Source organism: Rhodamnia argentea, chromosome 5, assembly GCF_020921035.1.
Source record: "Rhodamnia argentea isolate NSW1041297 chromosome 5, ASM2092103v1, whole genome shotgun sequence".
NCBI lineage: Eukaryota > Viridiplantae > Streptophyta > Magnoliopsida > Myrtales > Myrtaceae > Rhodamnia > Rhodamnia argentea.
The window spans coordinates 10,227,148-10,251,356 of record NC_063154.1 but is presented as its reverse complement, the minus strand read 5'-3'; the positions used below and the strand labels follow the sequence as shown (position 1 = coordinate 10,251,356).

At 40.4% G+C, this 24,209-nt stretch overlaps 2 protein-coding genes and 1 long non-coding RNA gene across 4 annotated transcripts; 1 reads left to right on the top strand and 2 right to left on the bottom strand.

Annotated features, from left to right (window-relative positions):
* Positions 1–11,132: 11,132 nt before the first annotated feature.
* On the bottom strand, positions 11,133–14,918 carry LOC115747499. Its single transcript, XR_007198453.1, has 4 exons — positions 14,795–14,918; positions 14,283–14,355; positions 12,031–12,263; positions 11,133–11,935 (listed from the first exon to the last, which is right to left on the bottom strand). It is a non-coding gene; the product is annotated as an uncharacterized LOC115747499 (long non-coding RNA).
* A 2,082-nt stretch (positions 14,919–17,000) lies between these two features.
* Positions 17,001–20,093, top strand: LOC115747496. Of its 2 annotated transcripts, none has more exons than XM_030683682.2 (2): positions 17,001–17,954; positions 19,193–20,093. In XM_030683682.2, exons 1-2 carry the CDS (start codon positions 17,376–17,378, stop codon positions 19,886–19,888), a joined length of 1,275 nt encoding a protein of 424 aa, XP_030539542.1. In that variant the 5' UTR covers positions 17,001–17,375; the 3' UTR covers positions 19,889–20,093. The 2 variants fall into 2 exon arrangements, with proteins under 2 accessions (XP_030539542.1, XP_030539541.1); XM_030683681.2 differs by having other exon boundaries at positions 19,169–20,093.
* Positions 20,094–20,585: 492 nt separating this feature from the next.
* Positions 20,586–22,515, bottom strand: LOC115747497. Its single transcript, XM_030683684.2, has 2 exons — positions 22,156–22,515; positions 20,586–21,367 (listed from the first exon to the last, which is right to left on the bottom strand). Exons 1-2 carry the CDS (start codon positions 22,247–22,249, stop codon positions 20,586–20,588), a joined length of 876 nt encoding a protein of 291 aa, XP_030539544.2. The 5' UTR covers positions 22,250–22,515.
* Positions 22,516–24,209: the final 1,694 nt, after the last annotated feature.

Genomic DNA, 24,209 nt, shown 5'->3' with positions numbered 1-24,209 from the left:
TACTTTCTCCACCATCACTTCTGTCGCAACCATCATGACCTCCATAGCAATCACGAATCATCGTGGCCACCACAGGCTCCCTGGACTCCGTGCTTCGCCTAAATGCCATGAAAACCTTCTCCCACCGCAAGCAAGCCTATCCCATCCAAATCGAATTCCTCTAGGTAGACTAAAATGGCGATTTTTCCAAACCACCGAAATGGGTATTGTGAACATTTGACTACGGGCATTACTCGGCTGCAATTGCCATTTCGTTAGCTGTATCCATGTTTCCCCAAAATTAAGTTGCTCTACAAACATACCTAGAGTCCATCGCAGATCATGTTTCGTTGAGGGCAGCCTCGTTAGCCGTAGGCAAAGGAGCGCTCACCCCGGGCTCGCAAGGCCATGGCCGCCTTCACCTATGGCTGGCAAGGCGGGCTTTGCCCGCTTCCGCCCCTCACAAAACCCTCGCGAAGCACGATCACGGGTGAGGCTGGCTTCGCTTGTGGCCGGCGAGGCTAAGGGGAGGCTAGCCTTGCCCAAATCTAGTTGAGAGGGCCTCGCTCTGCCCGAGTGAGGTCCAAGGGGGCCGTGAAGCCATTGCCGACCACAAACAGAAGAAGAATGAAGAATAAAAAAAGCAAAAGAAAAATAAAAAAAAATTAATTAAAATTGGCCACATCAACACCGGCCGACCAAATTGATTAAATTGAAATAAATGCAAAAAGTTTAAGATTGCATTGACACAATTGCAATATGTTTAGAACTGTTTGGTAATTATATCGATAAATAACACAAATGATCCTTGAACTTTAGCTCAATGTGCAATACGATTCCCGAATTTCAAATTTGTTCAAGTCGGTACACGAACTTTATCTCAATATGCAATGTCATCTCTAAACTTTTAATTTGTTTAATGTGATCTTTGAACTTTTGGCACACGTTCAATTTAGTCCTTGAGCTGTATGAAAATGGTCAATGTTGTCTCTTAATTTGATTCAATAGAATAACAACATTGTACATTTTATACGGTCCAAATTAAACTAAACATGTACTAAAAGTCCAAGGATCTCATTGAATAGATGAAAAGTTCATGGACAATATTACACAAATTTAAAGCTCAGAAATCACATTACACATTTGACCAAAATTCCGAGACCATGTGTGTTATTATCCTCGTAACAAAAGCACATCAAGTCGCCAGGTCCTACCTCATTTGGTTTGGGGGCGGAGAAGGTGAAAACCCTCACTTAAAGTAATGGCAGCAAGGTCGCGACTTGACTATAGTGCTCAACATATTTAAAAATTAAAAATTAATTGATAAAATAAAAATATTGCATTCATCCAATAAAAGGAAAATCGATGGTTAAATCGAAGGAGGCGGCAATCCTTGCCAAGATCTAGAGAGTCTAGACAGTAGAGACGACCATCTTTAGTTCCCCTTCCCTCTTTTATAGAGGATTGCCACCCTCATCTGTAGATCAAATAAGGGTGGGGCAGCCCGCATTCAAGACGGCGAGGGTTCATACACTCGCATAACCTTCGTGTCGTGATCGCTCGCCTGATAAGGGAGGCAAAGCGATGGGGTGCAACCCCGGGACCATGCTCGACGAGGGTGGTCATCGGAACCCGATTAAATGAAGTAGTAGATATAACCTAATTATTGGTACCTTTTTTTTTTCCATTTTGTCCCCAATAATGTCCTCCCTTTTTGTGTGCGAGTTTTGTGCTTTCTCCTATGATTAATTTCTCTTAACTTACCTAGGTGGGATGGTGCATATCTATGAACCTTGATTAAAATACTCTTCCAAATATAATAATTCTCTTCTAGATGTAGTGCGTGCTAGTAGAGAAAATTGTTCAAAAATTCCTAATCATATCGTACTTTTGTCAATCGATCTTAAATCTTTTAATTTTGTCAAAAGTCCTAAACATTTTCACGTTTCGCCAATTGAAAATTTTGGTCGGGAACGCACCGACTCGAACAAGGACCATCATACATGGCAAGACCGACATTAACGTTGGAAAAAAATTACTAACATTATAATATTTTATTTTTTTATTTACTAATTTTTTTCTTGTAGAGACGGACAAGGGTCGTCGAGCCCTCGTTGGCCACCGGACGAGGGTCATTGGGCCCAAGCTAGACGCAGACGAGCTTAGGTGAGTATCGTCCGGCCTTCACTCGTAGCCGGTGGGGGCCTCAAGACCCTCGCCGGCCACATTAAGGAAAAAAATTCAAAAAATTCAAAAAATATTAAAACATTATCAAAGATTGTCTACATCAATGTTTTTGTAACACAATTGATGTTCACGTTAGCGATTTTAGGTCAAAATAGATCGAAAAGACTCGATTGATAAAACGTGAAAATATGTAGGACTCAATTTACAAAATTAAAAAATTAAAGACTGAATTAACAGAAAAATGTAATAGATCTAAGGCTTTTTAATCACTTTTTTCATGATAATACACGAGGCTCGTGGTGGATCCCAATGGCAATGTAATAGCGGGGCGTGAGGATCTAGGCCAGCGTCAAACCCTAATTTAGCTTAGAAAAAACAATAAAATGAATCTCGATCCATGACAAAGTGAATATTTTGACTTTTGGATTTATTACTTTATTGGCTAATTTTTTTTTTGGGTCGAAACTTTATTGTCTAATTTAACGTGATACAAGGTTGTCATCTTATTGAGAAAACGGAGACAACCGCCAGACAAGCTCCACAAAACCAGCTTTGCCAGACCTTTCCTGTCTGAATTTTTAGAATAATCACTCCTAATTAGTAATTAAATAAGCACTAAAAAAGCAGTGCCCTAGAAATTCTTTAACGAAGAAAAATGGAGTAAAAGGAGCCTATGCATGCGCTATCAGTTCAGTGGAGCCACTTTTTTCATTACTCAATTCACTCGTGCACCCGGAAAGGCGAATTTAGCATTTCTAATGCATTGCTTTCTCGTCTTATGTCTCGTGATTGTCTCAAACATTTAATCACTTAATATGCTGAAAAATGTCTTGAGAACACTCTCTGACGACATATGCTTATTATTATGTACGCATGCAAAAGATGCTAATTTATTTTACGTGGATAGACATGACCCTCAACTATCGATCGTTGTCACATGCTTGAGGTTCAAATAATGTGTTCGTTGTGAGTAGATTTAACGACGCATGATGGGTGCGACATGCTTAGTTTAAGGGATTTAATCTTTTTCATTTTGAATTGGATCCATGGATCTAAGAAATAGTAAAGCTAACAACCCGTGCCTTTGGTATGGTAATACATTTCAATTTAGCATTCCCAAGCTTGAAAATGCACTTTTACCTAACCATGAATCGAAAAGGGGGGAACACGATAACAAAGATGTATAAAAAGTTCGGATCTGTGTTCTTTTTGTCCAAGAATGCTTTAGCACTTAGGAAGAGCGTATTAAATATGCAAACTACTTGTGGCATTCTGCCTACTCCATCCGGACAATTTCTCTCGTGTGCTCCTTTTGGCGACACTCAAAGCAATTTCACACGATTGTTGGATTTTCTATGGCGCAATTTCCACGTGCTCCTACCTATGCCGATGGACCTGTGATGTTTATCTCTATATCGGATCACTAGTTTGTACGTTGCGTTTTGAGCCATATTGTCGTGTCACAACTTCCTCTAACACTCAATATAGAGCTAGGCGCAAGGTAATTGCAGTACATGCCTAAATAGTGAATTAGAAAGGTGCTCCCATGACTTAGGTAGACGTCAACAACACCATGCCCCTTTTTTTTTTTTTTTTTCAATTAAGGCCCATTGATATTCTTCAAAACCATGAGTTTGTTAAACTCATCTAAATGGACTCCTGCAGAAGTATCTTCAGCAAATCAAAATCGAAACATCCTCTTTAGCATGTATAGGCAATTATTTAAACATGTCTTTACATAAAGGACTTGAAGTTTTGCCTACAACTTGTGGCATGCTTCTTCCCGGTCAATTCTATTAACACCCCATTCGATAGGTTCAATGGGTTTATTCTCTTCGTCCTCTCTATTAAGTCGTCCTTATTGGCCTCTTTCATCGTTTGTGGCGACTTATCATTGGCATCCAATACCTTGGCCAAATCTTGGGTTGTTAATAGTACACTCACCTTAACGTTTGAATCCTCCCATTAAACTTTTCAAATTCTCCTTTCACCCCAAACATAATTGTAACGAAAAAATTCCGCAAAAGGACACTACAAGTACCAATATTTGTGTATGACGCTCACTTTGATGTCAATAAATTTGTTTGATCACTTAAGTGCCAATTTTTTTTAAAAAAGATTATTTAAGTGCCAACTCCGATAAAGTCACTGGAATTTCTTGCCGTTAGCACTAAAGTAATCGTTTTGTCTTCGATTTGGCATTAAAGTGATTATTTTTTAGATCACTTAAGTGCCATTTTTTTAAAAAAATGATTATTTATGTGTTAACTCTGGTGAAGTTGCTAGAATTTCCCGCCGTTGGCACTAAAGTAACCGTTTTTCTCTGATTTGGCACTTAAGCGATCTCCAAAAAAATATTGGCACCAAAGTGAACGTCGTATACAAATATTGGTACTTGAGATATCCTTATGCCAAAAAAATTCTATATAGTTGTCAAACAAGTAAAAACCCCAAATTAAATCGAAAAACCCCTTGCCTAGCACTGACACCAATTTTTGTGAAAGCAATGGGTAAGCTAACTGATCTCGCAGTTCAAGTCTAAAGTGAGTAAGAAAAAAATAACTAGAGAATTCGTCAAGGAACGGTAATAGGACCGTATATTTACGTGGTACAGTTGGAGGGTTCATACCTATTCTGGAGGAGAGTCAATCGCCAAAAAATCCGCTAGAAATCCAAAAAATATAGAGTTCGCAATCGCTCAACCCCTCAAGTGTTTCACTTAAAACAAACTCACAAGTGTTCACACAGTCTTTTACCAAGAACTCACTCAAAAAACTCACAAAGAGAAAAAACCTAACGCTCCTCGTGCTTTCTTTAGTCTGTAAAAACCGGGTAAAGTTTGATCTCATCAATATATGTATTACATTTGTTAGAGACTCTTTAGAAAACCTACTCGAACTAGAAAACCACTTGATTTAGGAAACCTACTCAAATTAGAAAACCTATTTGGATTAGACCTGTTTTAACAGGTATCTTTAATCTTTTCATTATAGTTATTAAACCGTCTTCCGTATGGAAACACATTCCCATTAACCTTTTCGAGCTTGAAAATTCATTTGTAAGTAAAAATGAGTGGAAAAGGGCAAAAGAAGATAACAGAGATGGATTAAATAAATATTCGGATTTGTACTCTGGGGTCCAGCGATGTAGATTATACATGGGAAGAGCATATTAAAGATGCACGTATTTCTTATTTATTCAATAAGGTAATTTGGACATGTACATAGTCACCTTTTTCAATTCTTCATTTCGTTCTCTAAGAAATTTTTAAACCATCTTTGATGTTTTTCAAAGTTAAAATATTGTAAAACGCCATTTACCATTTTCAAATGCCCCGCAGAAGATCGACTATGATTAGGTCGAATGGAACAAATGACCTATTTCTAACAAATATGCAGATACACATCTTTAATTAAACAGTCATACCTATTAGTTTTAAGTCATAGAAATTAATTTGAACCTTGATGAATAATTTATCAAGTGAGATGATATAATTTTGCCACGTACACACTTAGTATGGATCCTGCTTCCCTAAAATCTCGTAACATCTATGTGTAACCATGCTGTTTTAGTAAAATTGCTGTTCTATATTTCGACTATAGGTTAAATTTAAGTGCATAAAGAGCATCTATAATATCTGCGCGGGGGATCAGGTCGTGTTCTAAATAAAAATGTGACGAATTGCACGCACATGAAAATATAAATTTTGCAAAAAAAGAAATTACACGAAAGGGATAAAAATTAAGTATATAATATCTCCAAAAAAAAAAAAGAAAGACAGAAAAGATTAGAGTTGAGATGGCGTTGGAATCTCCTCCCACCCATGGATCGACATATGGGAGATTCTTTAAAAAGGAACAACATGTGGAGACCAGCAAAAGTATGATCCCTAATAATCGGAAAAAACTACCAAAAAAATCATAAACCTATTACATTGGTATCAATTTAGTCATAAACCTTTCAATTAGACCAACTTATTCCTAAACATTTTACATTAGTATTAATTCAGTCCATCCGATCAATTTAGGCCATAAATCGCTAACGTGGACGCCGCCCGTCATATGTGGCACAACTTGCACTAACGTGGATAATTATTTTATTAATTTTATTTTTTCCTTTCTCTTATCTTGTTGCCGGTGGCCGACCGCGGGCGAGGGACAGCCTCATCGGGCCGCGCCTAAGCGAATGCCAGTGAGCCCCCCCTTGCTAGATCTAGCGAGGTTGACCATCCCCCAGTTCGGGGGGGAGGGGGGGTGGGTTTGCCGACCCTCTCCTAGGCGAGGGCGAGGCTCAACACTCGATTGCCGACCTTCGCCCGGGATAGGACGAGGCTCGTCGAGCCTCACCCTTGGCAGTGCTTGCCCTCGCCGGACTCCGGCAGAAATATAAGGGAAAAAAAGAAAAAAAAATCATAGAAATTTGCAACATATTATGAAAATAACTATTCATGTTAGCGCAGGTCATGTCACGTAGGACAAATGGCATCTATGTCGGCGATGTTTGGCCTGAATTGGCCGAATGGACTGAAGTGGTACCAATATGAAAAAGTTTAAAATTAAAGGAATTTAATTAAAAAATTTAGAGCTGAATTAGTATTTTTCCCTAATAGTCGATACGAATCATTCCTTTATCATAGCCAACATGTTGGCACACGTTTTCATGCGATCTCCCAATAATCGATCTCTACAGTAAAGGGTTCCTGATGTCAGATTCAATGATGCGAGGACACTGTTGGGTAGGGTTGTGCATGAAAGACTGAAAATGAAGCATGTGTGTGTGTGAGTGGAAAGATGGTTTGTATTGTGGCATTGTATATCCCATGTGGATCCATAGGTCGCCCAAATTGACCTTCTCGGACATTTCTTGTCGAAATGGTGAGTCCCAAATAGTGTCTCCCGTGAACAAAAGGGAATCATTAGAGGATATGAACTCTTTTCCAAGGGCGGGTGCTTAATAAGGTCATATCGTTTGAGATATGCCATGTGAGGAAACGGTTTAGTTGCCGCCGGACCGGCCGCGTTGATGTTGCCGCGCAAAGGCGTGGCGGCTTGTGAGGCCCTCATCAATCACCCAGATCTAGATCACCACAATAATACAGCAAAACCTATTTCTATTCTTTCTCTCACTTCCTCCCCCCCAACCAACGTTCTCCATCTCTAACACAAGCCCACCATGCTCAAGATCGCCGGCCTCATCCTCCGCTATCACCGGCTTGGCCGCTGAAACAACGCCAGCATCATCCCCTCCACACTGGCACAGCCCCGCACAATGGAGTTGGAAGGCTCTTAGGTTAGTCCCATCTCGCAAGGTGGAGGGATGATGCGCGCCGGTCATGGTCGCGAGGCCGGCAAAGATGGCTAGGGGGTAATTGAGATGGACGATGGCGATTATGATGAATAATAATCTTTCTATTTGCTCCCGACATCGATGTAATTTTGTTCCATTCGTTAAAGTTGGAACTTAATTTCACGAGACTTAAGGGTGTGTTTGACGGTTTGATAACCATATTCAACCTTGAAAATTAAGCTTTTCAGCACCTAATAACATTAAGTGCGTTTGATAGCTCTAATTGCACACAACTTAATTGATTGTCTTAAGTCAAAACAGCCACTTAAGGCGGTAAGGAAGGGCTTACTGAATTAGTCAAGTTGTAGAATATCCAATGAAGATCAAAGTACTATCAACTATGCTGTCAAAACGTTCCAATAAGAATGTGCACTCTTCCATGTTTATTTGGAAAATAATAAGAATCACGATTTGGCACTTCAAATCAAAATTGCAGCACTTAATATTCACTATTTAAACTTCCAAAACTTATTTTTCAATTTAATCAAACGAGGCCTAAGCCAAAGTTTATCTTTAATTTATACCCTCATTTCCCATCAATTATTCCTTCAAAAGCACACTGTGCTGTTCTCTTTGCTTTTGAGGTACAAACAAAGAATGATCTATATAAATATGGTGATCTCTAGCAGGTCCAATCGGATCAATGTTCTTTTTTTTTCATATCGATTCACCTAAGTCTCTGGCCTTTTTTTTTTTTTTGGCCAACATAAGAGCAAGTTGGACTAATAATTGACAAATTATCGTTGTTTAGTGAACTTAATCAAATAGTAGGAAGTTATAGATAGGGAAAGTCCTCGATTCAAACTCCAAACAAACCAGCAAAATTCATAATTAAATCAAATTAATAACTTCCATTCAGTTTGATTTCAACCGAGAACTCTCAACAATTATTACTCATAGTTTTTTTGTTACCGACATTTATACAAAGAACACTTCCAAAATACACTTTGATACGTAATAACACCGAGTTATTCAGAAATGACATTTTCGGTCTTGTGAAGTATTTAAATTTTAAAAAGGACACGTGGAAACCTTTTGCCAAATTATTATTCCGAGGACAATTTACGTGATAAGGTCTAGATTCTAGAGATCTTAATTTTTATTACTTCCTTACAAAATACCTAACAAACAATAATTTTTGGCAAGTTCTATCGGCACAGCCAAAATGACTGGCGCCACAGCAATCTTTGCTGGATTGACCAATGTACCCTTTGTGGGCATACGTTGTCCACTTCCTTACACCTTTGCCCACAGTCATCTTGGATTGGGAAATAGGTGGAGCATTGAACCTTTTTTTTTTTAGGTCAAAGCAGCACTGAACTTGATTTTGTTTGTTTTAGGTTGAGTTTTTTTAGCTCTATCAATGTTGAATAGTTAGTACATTAATTAGGGCGCGCATGATAACATTTCTAGAGTAGAAATCCGTTTGATTATACAACTTCATTTTTTAACTTTTGGAGTATTTTTATGCACCAAAAGTAGTTTTGAAGCTACTTGAAGAAGTAAAAAAGAATCATTTATCTCTAGAAGTAGAAGTATACAAATCAACTTTTGAGTAGAAGCTAATTTCTAGAACAAAAGTGTTGTCATATGCTTAATTTCTAGGATAAAAGTGTTGTCATGTGCACCCTTAATTTCTAGTTAGTTAAAGAAAATAATCCCTAGGTCAAAAAACAAAGGCCTAATTCCAAAAAAAAACCCCCCAAACTTTAGGTTTTGCCCCAAATATACTCCAATTTTTTTTTTGTCTAAAGAAAAACCCTCAACTTTCAATAGAGTCCCAAATCTGCCCTAGTTAACTCTCTGTCAAAAATCACTGTCAAGTCTTTGCACATGGCAATTCCACGCGACCAGAAAATCCACTTCAGTTTATGATGTGGAAAAACTTAACGAAAATGTCGACGTTCTTGCTGTGAACGCTGGAAACAAAGTTAGGGCATGCTTCTTCTTTTCTTCAACTCGCGCTCGACTCCCTCCTTTGTACGCCACAAAGCAAAGTGAGTGAGCTTCTCCGTCGCGCTCTACTCTCTACTCTGTACGCACGAAGTAGAGTGAGTGAACTTCTCCGTCGTGCTCTTTGTACCTTAGCCTCTCGACTCGTTTCGTTCGAAGGAATTGATTGCGAACAAGAGGAATTACTTCATGAATCAACTCTCGCATGAGCTTACGCTCGGACAGGCTCGCGCTCGGTTGCTTCACCCGATGAGGAAGCAACCAAGATTAGAGAAATTGAAGAAATTTGTTCTTCAAGATTAAAGTTGCAAGTGATGTTTGGGGAAATTGCTAAATTAGGTGAGTTTAAAGTGAAGAGCCCTAGCTACTATTTGTTTGAAGATTGACTGGGATTAACATTTTATTAATAATTTAATCATTTTCTAATGATTTTGATATAGTCTGGATCCAAATCCTTATTTCATCGTTACTTCTACAATCCATAGCCCGGACGCCTACCACTTGTTTGATTATGTTCCTAAATTAGATCGATGAGAATTTTATGTCAGATTTCCATTGAGGCAATCATGGCTAAACTTCTTTGTTCCGCTAGATTGATGTGTTTGTGACTTTCACTATAGTATGATGATTCCAGATCATAGGAAATAATTTAGCCAAAAATAAAGCATGCTCCTGCTGGTCAAGGCACAGTTAGGATGCTCACTAGTGAAGAGTGGGATGAAATATGAGAAGTGAGGCCCATGACTCCATTTGAATCCAAACTTAGCCTACTCTGTACGCCACGAAGTAAAGCGAGCGAGATTCTCCGTCACGCTCTTCGTACCTTAGCCTCTCGACTGGTTTCGTTCGAAAGAATTGATCGCGGACAAGAGGAATTACTTTGTGAATCGACTCTCTCCCACGAGGTTGCGCTCGAACGCTCCACCCGGTGAGGAATCGATCGAGATTAGAGAAATTGAAGAAATTTTATTCTTCATCGAGCTCTAATTGACGAATGATGAGCCGACTAAGTGATGTTTGGGGAAATCGCTAATCCCGGAGGAAGAAGAAAATCCAAGGGTTATCAAGATTAGTGAGCATTTGCACAAGATGGTTTATTTATATGGCATGTTATGCAAATCTTTGAGGCTATACCCACTGGTGAAAGCCTGACGTCCTTCCTAGTGGACACAAAGTCGATCCCAACACAAAAATACTCTTCCATTGTATCCAATGGGAAGATGAAATCAGTATGGGGAGAGGATTGCTTGGAATTTCAACAGGGAAGACTACCTAGAAACTGTAAATCTATGTATTCAGAACATATGTTTGTATATGTCTTCCGCTTGCTTCAGGGAGGACCAATGCTGTAATGCAAAGGATGAGAATGATGTATTTCAGTTTTATTCTAGTATGAACAATATTTTTGGCGTTGGCCTTGAATTGAATGACAAAGTTCAGAGTTCTGTATCTCATTTATTGGCATTTAATTGTATAAGCACCATTAGCAAATTATGCTTTGAATTGAATGACAAAGTTCAGAGTACATATTGATGCTGCAGATTTAATAGGAAGAGTACTCATTGCATATGACTCTGCAGATCTAACAAAAAGGATCATCTCTTCTTCTAATCCAATGTACATCGTTTAGCTAAACAAAAATTAAAACTGCAACTAAAAGATCACCACCCTCCCGATGGATTCAAAATCTGTCACGTAATTCACAAGAGGATTCAAAAGATGGATTCACGATCTGCAGAATCTAGATGGATTCAAAATTACAACTGCAACTAAAAAGGATCATGGATTCACAATCTGCCACCTAAGCCAAATTGCCAAAACCGGACACAGTGCACAGTACACAATTTCACAATCCACCAGAACGGCCACAGTACACAGTACACAGCCGAATTCACTTACAAAAACATAAAAACTAGCACTTTGCTGTCCAACAAAATATCCTCATCTAAGCAAGCACTGAATATCCACTGGCATTTTTCCCTCCACAATTTCACAATCCACCACCAATTCTAGATTGTTCAATACATGGAGGTTTCGAGATATCAATTGAAGATTGGCTAGGTGAAGCTTGAACATTCATTGCTCTTGTTTGTCTATTGGAGAAGGATGGACCTCCGATGTCAATAACCCTATCACTACTAAGCATCTGCATTACAAAAAATATGACATATGAACTTGTTTTTCTTTTTTATATACATATAAAACATATGGCACTACAAAGATATTACCCTCAAATACGAATTCCCAGTTTCAGACATGAAAAGGCCATATCCTTGTTGAGCCTCAAGATACAAAATAAGCATTAAACATTAATCACAATGTACGCGAGTATTGTGAGAATAAAATGTGGCTAAAAAATTCTAATTTATGCTCTCTCCTTCCTGATGATAGCGGAGTTCCTTTCAAATGGTCTGTTGGCCTATGCATTATCCTACGTACCAATAACTTTTGTTGGTCTTCCTCTTTTTGCCTACAGGTGAAGAAACACAAGAAACACCATCATCGATTATGATAGGCTCGAAAAAATTATTAATTGAAATTACAAAATGTTCAAATAAAGCTTACTTTGGAAGGCCTAGATACCGCAGGATTCTTGCATGTTTTCTTGTTATACCCATGTTGAAGGCAATTTGAACATCGCTTTTGGACCCCAACTTTCGTCAATTTCTTACCATCACTACTTCGCTCATCCGTATCCTTGATTCTATTTTTCTTTTCTCTCCCCCTTTTCCTTCCGTAAGATGGAGGTTTGATTGGCTCACCATTGACTTTAGGCCACATTTGTTGTCCATTCATGGCTGGGAGGAGAAATTGATAACATCTCTCGTAAGCATCTTTCTTGAAGCAATCATCAACATTTAACTTCATGAAACTAATGCAACATATGGCATGTTTACACGGTATTCCAGATATATCCTATTCCCTACAAGCACAAGTCTTCCCAGCCAAGTCAACCACAAATCTTTTGTCAAATACTTGAACCTCAAAGTTATTCTCTATTGCCGCTCTAGCAATACAATGCCTAGACTCCAGCTTTGTCTCCTCCAACTTCTTTATAATCCTTGGGCGAATTGGATCTGTCCGATCCACCATTAACTTACTTCTCTCTGCCATCCTCTCCATCGACATAGTTCTTATTGTTTCAAGCATCTCAAATCTGGGTTTTGCTCTTGGTATGCAAATGTATCCATTGAAGGTCTCACTTAAGTTATTATCAACCGCATCACACTTGTTACCTGTTTTGATGAAAGCCTTATAGAAGTGCTCGGGGCCTTGCCTCATAAAGTCTTCATAACCTTTAGGACACTCCTCCTTCAAATCCGTCATTGCTAGGTCAAATTCAGCTCTAAAGGTATACCTCACAGCCCTCCAGAAGAGATTCTTAAGAGTGTCCCCTTTGTGCAATTTTTTCCAATTAGCATATATGTGTCTTGCACAATTTCGATGCTCTGCTTGTGGAGATAGGCATGAAACTGCATTTATTAGTCCCCGTAACAAAAAAATCAGCCAATAAAAAACAAACAAATCACATTAATAATTGTACTATTGTAGTGTAACAACCGGTGAAGAAAAAAGATGAGATGTCACCTTTTATGGATCACCGATAAAATTCCAACCATCTCCGCTGCCCACACCTAAGTCTATGAATAACAAGGTAAGAAACCAAGTCCAAGATGCCTCGGACTCAACTTCTGCAATTGCCCAAGTTATTGGAAACATTTGATTGTTTCCATCTCGTCCTATAGCACACAACAACATACTTTTCAATCCAATTTTAAGAAAGCACCCATCTAAGCCTATGACACGCTTACATCCTGCTAAAATTTCACTTTTCAACTAAGCAAAGCACACACAAAATCTCTCAAATGCTTTGGTTATTGGGTTGACTTCTATATCAAACATTCCATTCTTCCTAACTCTCTTGAGCTCCACCAAATAAGATCTCATTATGTCATATTGCTCCTCTATCGGGGCCCTTATATCACTAAAAGCTTTCCATATAGCTCTATAACATTTCTTCTTGTCAAGTGTCAGAGCAAACTTTTCTCTTGCATCTGCCTGTATTTCTACATATGAGTAAGTGAGTCCGGCTCTAATCTTGGGCATGTACTCTTGAGCAAGCCATGAAGCAATGGCTTGCCTATTTCTTTTACTTCTATTGCAATTATGAGAACATCCAACTCTCTTTATGATAAAAGTTTTCTCATTCTAAATCCAACCGCCATACAACCTCCAACCGCATCCTCTTACACACATTGCTTCCATTCTTTTATATTCACTCTTTTGCCAAAAAATGTCAAATCCATTAATTACAGCATACCTTTTCACAACATTCTTGAACTGTTTATGGGATTCAAATCTCATACCCGGACTAAACACTTTCTCTTTATGGTCACACTTGGGATCACCTATTAACCGTTAGGCTTGATATGCCTCTGGTTTCTTCAAAGTCGTCAATATTAGGTCCACTTAGAGATTCATTACCAGAATCAGAGTCTTCATCAGCTATTTTATCTTCGTAAAAAGCTAAATCTCGACCACCATCAGCCTCCTCCCTTCGTATATTGGTGGAACCTAAAACTAAAGCTCGACTCTCATATGCCTTCTCCTCCTCCTCCTCCATTCTTGCTTCTTCAAATTCTTTCATCATCTCCCTTGTCACCAACTCTCCATCATCTGATATATTTAATTCATCACTCCAGCCCAATGAACTATCATCATTGTTACTTTCATTCTGCTAAAAAGCACACAAAGTCATTAATTGATAACCAAAAACAATATTCCAACATAAAGAGTCCATACTTGAATGAACTCACCATTGCTCCCGATTCAACCTAGTAATACTCCAATCATCAATGAGCAAAACTTGCGAGCAAAATGATAGTCAACCTGCAAGTTCAATGTCAAACACATCACACTGATTGAAGCGGTCAGTAAACAACACAATTCACATTCTAAGAACAATTGATTACCACAACAATCAACCAGCAGAAGCATGCTTTATTTTTTGCTCAATTATTTCATATGATGTGGAATCATCGTCTTGCAATGAAAGTCACAAAAACACGTCAATCTAGCGTAACAAAGAAGTTCAGCCATGATTGCCTCAATGGAAATCTGACATGAAATTCTCATCGATCTAATTCAAGAATATAATCAAACAAGTGGCATGCGTCCGGGCTATGGATTTGTAGAAGTAACGATGAAACAAGGGTTTGGATCCAGACTAAATCAAAATCATTAAAAAAATGATTAAATCATTAATAAAATGTTAATTACAATCAATCTTCAAACAAACAAGAACTAGAGCTTTTCACTTCCAACTCACCCGAATTAGCGATTTCCCAAAACATCACTTGCAGCTTTAATCTTGAAGAACAAAATTTCTTCAATTTCTCTAATCTTGGTCGCTTCCTCACCGGGTGAAGTGACCAAGCGCGAGCCTATCCGAGCGCAAGCTCACGCAAGAGTCGATTCATGGAGTAATTCCTCTTGTCCGCGATCAATTCCTTCGAACGAAATGAGTCGAGAGGCAAAGGTATAGAGAGCGCGACAAAGAAGCTCGCTCGTTCTACTTTGTGGCATACAGAGTAGAGATTCGAGAGAGACGGAGAAGCTCGCTCGGTTTGCTTCGTGGAGTACAGAGGAGGGAGTCGAGTGTGAGTTGAAGAAAAGAAAAGGCATGCCCTAACTTTGTTTCCAGCATTCACAAGAAAAACGACGACGTTTTCGTTAAGTTTTTCCACATCAAAAGCTGATGTGGATTTTCTACACACGTCCAATTGCCATATGCAAAGACTTGACGGTGATTTTTTACAGAGAGTTAACTAGGACAGATTTGGGACTCTACTGACAGTTGAGGGTTTTTCTTTAGACAAAAAAAAGTTTGAGGTATATTTGGGACAAAACCTAAAGTTTGGGGGGTTTTTTCTTTGGAATTGGGCCAAAAAACAAAAGATGTCTTTGTCCATTTTGGGAAAAAAATGAAAAGAAAAATTGTGGGCATATAATTGAGTTCATAAAAAACCAAAAGCCTATACCGAACCAATAAGTTCGGATTATCGATTTATTGGTTTGGTTTTGATTTGGATTCTTTGTTATAGGTTGATTAGCTTGGCTTTTATTAGAGGTGTCAAATGGGTGGGTCCGATCGAATATGATCCGACCCTTATTGACTCATTTAATCTGTTTTGATTCATATTCATGCAATGAAAATTCAATAACCTATACTCAACCTGGATCCATACCCGACCCAACCCATATTGACACCTCCAGCCCTTCTTCGCCACCGCCCGCTCCCCCGCCTCCGCCCAAATCGATGAGTTTAGTAAAAAAAATTCATTTTCCTTTTCACTAATGATATTTATATTATGGCCTAAATAAGTTCTTCCTATCTAGAATTGTGTATACTATTAAATGGAAGAAGTCTACTTCTCAAGTTGGCCATTGTTGATTTATTTTATTTTTTTATCTCAAATCGTGCTAAAGAAAGAGTTTTGTTTGATCTTTTGTGTTCTTTCTTTGAGTCAGCTAATAGTTTTTAATGTTTCAATAATTCAATTTGGTTTAGTTGTGACTATGTTCTTTCTTTCTTCTTTTTTTTTTTTTTTTTGCTAAGTGTGTAGAAATAGGTGCTTTCTTTCTTACTTTCCATTGCACGTTGAAGCCAAATAGTTTGAATCTGAATTAGAATTCGTACGTGGAAATTGGTTTGATATTAACCATTTGACCCCAAACCTAACTAGTAGGTAGCAAACCTACGTTATTTTTTCGGTTCGAGTTATAATCCTATTGAATTGATTTGGGTTTAATCTGAAAACACTGTCAAACCGAACAATGAACATCCTTAGAAATTCACTTTTTGCATGCAATTTTCTCCTTGTTTCTTTAGCAATCACCAGCTATTTTTGGCGGTGGCAATAGCATTAGCCTTTTTTTTTCTCTTATAACTAATGACAAGAAGAAGTAATTAGACAATTTTCATTGGTTTTGCTTATTATATATATCTTTTTTTTTTTTTGGTCCAAAGCTTATTATATATATCATAAAATCAGAAAAGTGAAAAAAAAATTCGAAAATTAATTGGGTTGGGTTGAAGGTGGGCCAGAAGCCCAACCCAATATGAACAAAATAGTAGGCTCATCATCCTATTTCTGTTGACTATGTTGTCACATGGCCGCTAAACGATGCTAAGTGGCCGAGGACGGAGGAGCTCAGGGAGTAGTCGAACGCCCACTCGAGCAGCCCGACTAGGGCGGACAGGCGATCTGCCGTGGCGACGGAAAGAGGGAGGCAATCGCCTGTCAAACCGACACTCAAATAAGAAATGAACCATATGAAAGGGAATTTGTTTAGATTCCAATCGAGACGGGAGACCGTTCCGAATGTGACCCGAATCTGGCATGAAGTGTACATCACACTCAACGGATTAAGATAAAATAGGCTCAAATGCTCCCTGTCAAGTGTCGAGGCATCTCACCGCCGGTGCGGCCACTGGCCCCACCTCTCAGCAACTAGTTAGGAAACTCTTGACTTGTTTCGTCTGAGACTGAGCTTTTTGGTTCTGAATCTGAATCCGAGAGATTCGATTCCCGACCTGCCGGAAAACCCGACCCGCCGAGCCCGCAGACACCCATAATCTAACCAGATCTTATCAGATTCCTTCAGATCTCTCTCTCTCTCTCTCTCTCTCTCTCGCTCTCTTCCCGTTGCCCATCTCCAACATCAATCCATTCACCCCCGCATTCGCGGCAAATTCATCTTGAACTTGCCCATTTCATTGTTCGAATAGCGTGTAATCTTGGCATCGAAAATTTCGCGTCTTGCTTTGGGAGCGATCCGTTTGATTGATGCTTCGACTTGGATCCTAGCGATCGGAGCGGGTTGAATCGGAGCTCTCGGTGGAATCGATGGGATCCTCTCACTCGGTTCAGGAAGTGAGGGACGAGGACGAGAGCCAAGATGGAGAAGACGACGACGAAGAAGAAGAGGAGGATGAGGAGGAAGACGGGAATGCGGTGCTCAGTAGGAACGAAATGAGCAATACCCACCTGGTGAAGAAGGTGCTGGAGCAAGAGCCGGAGATGTTGCCGTGCTACGCGTCGGCGTCGCCGCTCTCTCCGCAGCTCTCCACCCTCGGGACGCCGCGGATGGGGCCGTCGATCAAGGTCTGGGACCCCTACAACGTCCTTGCGCCGCCCCCGCCGCTGCCCCCACCTCCACCGGTGTTCTCTCGGAGCTTCTCCTCGAGCACGATGGAGGAGGACCGGAGCGCGACGGAGGTGTTCTTGATCAGCCACGGTGAGTGCGAGGCCAGTTTGAGGCCGGATTTGATCGGTGGGCGGTGCGCCGCCGCGGGGCTGACAGCCAACGGGAAGCGGCAGGCCAGGGCCTTGGCCGTGCTGCTGAATTCGCACTGTGTCCGGTTCTGCGCGGTTTATTCTTCGCCGCTGGATCGAGCAAGGTCGATGGCAGCTTTGGTTTGCCAGGTAAAATTGGACTCTTGTTGGATTTATCGCTGGATGAGCTTTAAATTTGGTTGCTTGCTACTGGAGAATGTGGATTAAAGTGGTGTTTGCTTCTTTGGAATCATGAAGTGTCAATTCTCAACCGTAGCAAACGATGTAAACTTGGGAGCATCAAGAGCTTGAATTTTGTTAGGATTGATGCAATGAGTTGGAGGAACTAAGCAGAATGTACTAGCAATGAGAATGCAAACTACATTGCTGATTGCAGTTGCAAATTTTGTGTTAACACTTGATATTCAACTTGTGCAAGACAGTATTAATCAGTTCCAAGTCAGAAGTGCCAAGCTTGACTGCTTGAAATGTGAGTTTTAACTCGGCTTGGAAAATAACTTGTGCTAAATTGCCAATCTGATAAGATGGGTCATATTGAAGTGTATAGGATTTCGAGCATTAATTTAGGATAATGGGTGTATAAATGACCAGTTGTAGCTAGGGACTATTGTCTTCATTGACCTATCAGAATATTCAGTTGCTTTAATTAGTTAGTGCCAGTGAGCTTTGGTAGAACTGCAAATAGCCAATGAGACCAAGGTCCTAGGATCATACGTTCAAGTTGCATAGACATTCTTTTTGGAATGCCAATGCAGGGCTGCTGGTATATGGAGGCCTTATCAATATATCTTGAGATCTTTAAACGGGATTGTTCATATCTTCCGTGAAACAATGATTTGCAACTGTGGAACTGATCGATTCGTAGTGGATATTGGTTCTGAAGGAAAGTAAATTTAAGTAGTTGGGTCAAGTTCATAGGCCCCTAGATACTGCTGAATAGACATGAGAGGTGGATGAGAAGCATGACAGGGGTTGAGCGTCGTAGGCAACTTTTTTCTTCACTAAGTCCATGAGTTAGACGCCAACCATGTCAAGACAATGTAGACACCACCAAATTATATCCAAGAAGCTTAGCTTGTGACAAAATTTTGGGTTGGCTTGTCATCTGGTGAGTATCAGCAATCCCACATTACAAAGAAAGGGTCTTCTCAAACCTGACTGACCCCAATGCAGTCTGCGATCTGCTTTGGTTATGCCAACAAGCACCTTTTAAACATCCCATACCCAGAAGAAATGTCATATTACTTGGCTGAGAAAGTTTTTTGTGATATAAGAATGTTTTCATTCTGTCTTTGACGTTATATAATTCGAACCAACCACTCATTTTGTTAATGATTCTGTAGGAAATGAATGTTTCCTCGGAACAGATTCAGTTGTCAGATGCGCTTACAGAGATGAGCCAAGGTCAATGGGAGGGATTGCCTGTGTCAGAAGTATATACGCCTGAAATTTTGGGTGTAATGGAGAGACTTCAGCCTGATTTTTCTGCGCCAGGTGGAGAGTCACTTAGGGAGGTGGAGTTCCGAACTGTTCACTTCTTAAATGGAACCGTGCTCAGTCTGCCTGAGAAGTTGCGCTTGGATTTCTCTCTCCACGGTGCAAATGAGAACCATCGATACTCCCACCAGAATGCATACGCTTCGTCTAATTTTATCGGTGATCGAGATGGGCCGTCCCTCCCATCACCCCGATCCGATGTGCTTCATCACAGGCACCGGCAGGGATTTGTGAAGAAAAAATCTGGTAAGAGCAGGCTTCAGTATGTCACTACTACTGGAGATCATGATCCCGAAGACGAAAATTCTCCTCAGGAAGTGCATCCCCAGAACACACTGCACGATCTAAGTGAAAGGAGCTCTCTTTCCAGTATTTCCTCTTGTGTCGGTATATTTACGCATCCAACCACGATAAAGTGTCTAATCACGGGGATTATGGGTTGCAGTCCGCTAATGTCTCATAAGATCTGCGTGGAAGATTCCTCGGTGACAGTCTTACAGCATTCCTGGAAAACAGGTTGGCAGATAAAAAGACTGAATGATACCTCGCACCTGAGGCTCCTTTAGATGGAGAACTAAAAGACTGAATGATACAGACGCAAAGCTCGGTATCGAGAAGATTGGGGATTGATTATCAAGTTAAATCCCACGTCAATCTGGTTAATGTTTTGGATTTGTATGTTTGAGTGATTCTTTTTTCCTCTGCAAACACTTGCAATGATGTTGTATCCTGCCATATATTTATTCCTCCATGCTCATGAACTCCGAGCAAGCCAAAAAAAAAAAAAAAGCAGAACAGTCGCCCGGAGTTCGACCTTTTTGTATTTGTGATTCTTTGTAGCGCTCATCCAGGTTCTTGTCAAAGAGCGACTCATCTGGTAATCCAGTGTTTGGAATTGCTGATCTAAAAACTAACTGCGGGGCAGAAAGAATCATGTTGTCCTGATTGACATGTCAACATGGTATTCAATTTCTTATGTATGATCTGATTGATGGTAAACTAGGAATTGACAGACAATTATTACTAGAAGTTAAAAGCCGATAGGAAATTTGAAGCAGAAAACTCCTACGCGGTCTGTAGTTTTTGCATGGATGTTTCTGCACCCCACGTATGAACAGGAAAAGCAGTATCCGGGCTCACTATACGTTCGCTTGGGAGGCCGCATGCTGCTTGTGGCATGACGAGAGAACTAGCTTTATTAGCTGAAGTGATTTGTTTCGGTTGAGTGTGGCGATGCAGCGGCTTGTGATCTCCCCAACGCCATCACTGCGAACTTCTTCCGAAAATTCTACTCAAGACCAGGCCTTTCAATCTTGTCATCTGAAACTGGTTGCCCTTCGGGTTGGCCTTAGAGCAGACGAGACAGTCCTGCAGCGCCTTATTCTCGGCCTTCAAGCCGTTCAGCCGCGACCTGAGGCCCCTAATGATTCCTCTCTTTTCTTCATTTCTTTTCACCAGCTCTGCTTGCTTCTGCAGGTTCTCCTCCATCAGCTTGGTGACCTGGAGCTTCAGCTTATTCCACTTCATCCCCCGCCCTAAATGTTCAGTCCAGGGATCACTAATTACTTCCTGATTAGTCTCAGAACCATGGATCGCAGGAGCGATTTCTTCATTGATGCCCATATCAGTATGTTCTCCATGAATTTCTCCACCAATTGGTCTTACCTGATTCAGATTGGCACTGGGAGGTTCATCCTGGACTATATCATCGGCCAACTCGTCCAGGATCTCGAAGTGGAAGTTGTCGAACTCCACTTCGGGATTTGTGACGGCCGACTCCGGTGGGGAATCAAGAGTGTCCATTTTGGGGCTCTCAGAAACTCCCGATGCATCGTCGTTAGCGCCTTCGAGGAGAATCTTGGGGTTGAAGGGGGATGCTGAAGTTCTTGCATCCTGGTGGTCACTGAACTTGGACCTCAACTGATCATGGCCCTCTGCTAAAGCACAGTAAGACTTTTTCAGTTCTTCAAGGATTTGAACAATTTGTGATCTATCACCATCATCTTCCACAATTGCTCTAATGGCACCCACTTTTTTGTCTGCATCTGCAATGAAAAATGGAATGATTGAGTTCACAGGAACAACTAAAGTACCAAATTTTTTCTTGTGCAGGTTTGTGTTGAGAAATCAGAAAGTGACAAAAGAACTATTCAACTTCAAAATAGGAATACTGCTTGCTTCCATCCATCTCATTATCCAGATTCAGTATATAATGTTTAACCTTCACTAAGAAATTCATAGCTGCACAATGGACATACATCTGTAATTTAATTTTTCCCGGTTGACCGTGCCCGTAGTAAACTATATATAGTACATTCACATTTTCCCGGAGATCATGACAAGGCCTTGTGAGAAAGATGAGATGATACAATCTCTAGGAAGCGTTCATACTTTCTGGGAATATTAGCTCGAAATTGATATCAAGAGAGAATCATGTTCGAATCAAGAACAAACGTGGCTTTAAGCTATCCAAAGCTCATCCTCAGAAAAAATCAAACACTCAATGCAGGCTTCTAGATTCGACAAACAGAATCTTTCTTGCCAAAGAGGGGTTTATGAACCAGCCAGGACTTGTGCCGTTCCTTTCTGATCAATTCCATCCTTATTGGACAGGCATAGTAATCTAATGTCCTGTTTTCATCAGGATCACAGGAGTCCTCATGTTCCATTCGCAGTCTCCCTCTCTGCACACACCCATCAATCAAAATAGACACGCGCAAATAGACGTCACATATCGAAAACCGACAAGCCAAGAACTCGAGCACGAGGACCTCCGACACACCAGCAACGCAAAACACGAGCGAGTGAAGAGAGAAAGAGAGGGAGATCTGACAGGAGAGAGTTTCCTGGAGCCACTGGGACTGGTGGGTCTTGGAGGTGACATCTGCCAGTGCAACCCATGTACAGCAGAACTTCTCATCAGCCATTGTTGGGGATCACCCAGAAGAACAAGGTTCAGACTCGTGAGACAGAAGAAGAATCAGAAGAAGGCTTGGGATCTGCTGTAATTCTCGGCAGGACAAAAACAGAAGAGGCACGTCAAGAATTTTTCCAAAGCCCCTCTCCTTAACGTCCCTCACCATACAAGGCATTCTCATATTTCAAAATGCATCCTTTTCAATTGCAGCGTAATTAATTGCTCATAATTTCCTTTTATGGATGTTTCAATTGGGTCCATCCCCAGTCAAAAACCTTCCCCAAATTAGATTTTCTTCATAACAAGATCATGACATTCAAAGTCGTCGCTCGTAATCATCACTATATTCTCTATTCGTATTCTATTTCAAAATTCAAAGTACAACATATTTATTGGACGGATTCCTAGCATACCGAATCATAAAAGAATCTACGTGTTCAATGCTGAATCTACTGATTCGACGCGTATCTATCTCTTTTATTTTATTCATAATTTTACCGAGTTTTGCCACTGGGGTTATTGTGTTTTCTTCCTATATTTCATGATGTACTTTTATAATTGTTACAGCCTCTGTCTCTAATATCTAACTATCTATTATGCAAATCCGGTGGTGTTTAGACAAACTATTTCATTAAAATTTCACGGGGTAGATGGGTTGTACTATTGTTTCAAGTATTTCACACGATTTCAAGAACTGCCCGAATCCTACCAATCATGAATTTCCCACATCTTATCTGTTTTATTTTAGTTTCCAGACTCACGTCGTCGATTAAATTTCAGCGTGTTTTTTAGCTGTAGTTTCCAAGCATGTGTTGTCGATTAAATTCCGTCGCGTATCTTTATCCTAGGTGTTGCGTCATCAATTCAATTCCAACGTTGCACCTTTACATTTTGAAAGCTTTGTCGTCGGTTAACTTCCGGCAGTTTGTTTACGTTTAGTTCCGTCAAAGCAGCGGTATTTTTCGAGTTTTGTCATCGGTTATATCTTGTCACGGTTTGCATACGCACTATTATGATAGGAGTAAAGTTGTTGTTTCTATCATACAATGTTAAATAGGCTTCTCTCATTTTAATGTGGGCTAGTAGCATTCGCAATGATTTCATCGATTGCAGTCATCTAATGATACTAAGGCTTTCTTTATTGCTTATCGATTTTCGAATGATTGCTATTTTCCGAGTCAATCTACATTGATGCAGCGGAAGTGAGGGTCCTACGACAATGTGAAAGATACTTCGTATAGTAACGACCACGTTATTCAGATGTACGTGCCTCGTCTTCCTCGGTGTTCTCATATGCTTTTCTTCTCCACCAGACCCCACCACATGTCCTTTCTATTTGGTCTCTATCAGGCCAAATGAAACCCCCTGAGGACCAGAAAACAAGAAGCCGCTTTCTTTTCTCTCCCTCTCTCGCTGTCTGCCCGCCCACAGCCCGCCGTCGTCCACCGCAACCTCATCTAGATCGGAATCACCAGCTCACCGCCTTGGTAGAGATGATCGTTGGCCCTTTCAAGCTCGGAAGGAAAATGGGCGGGCTTGAGCAATACCCTTATATAAGAAAGCCCGATCAGACTCGTGCATTCAAATATAAATTCTATTTCATAAATGGGTCCGGTAGAACATTAAAATCGACTTTTCGGCTCGTCCGGTGACCATCATCGCCGCCGCCTCCACCGCCTCCACCTTGGTTGCCGCTCCTGTCATCTCTTTCCCCTCCCTCTCTATCTCCCATTTGCCAATTCCATTCCGACAGCGCCCGCCATCCCACATCCAAGCGCAAGTGTTCATGCCATGCTCAAAGGCTATTCCCCGGATAAGTGGCTCTTGAGCTTTCCCTACTTCGAAATCGCATTTCATAAATTGAAGTTTCGAATTTGTTGAATTGAAAATCAAATCAAATCGTGACATCCGATTAAAGATCTAAGATTAGTTTTTCTTAGTGTAAAGTGATTGAGAAAAACAAATCGCGA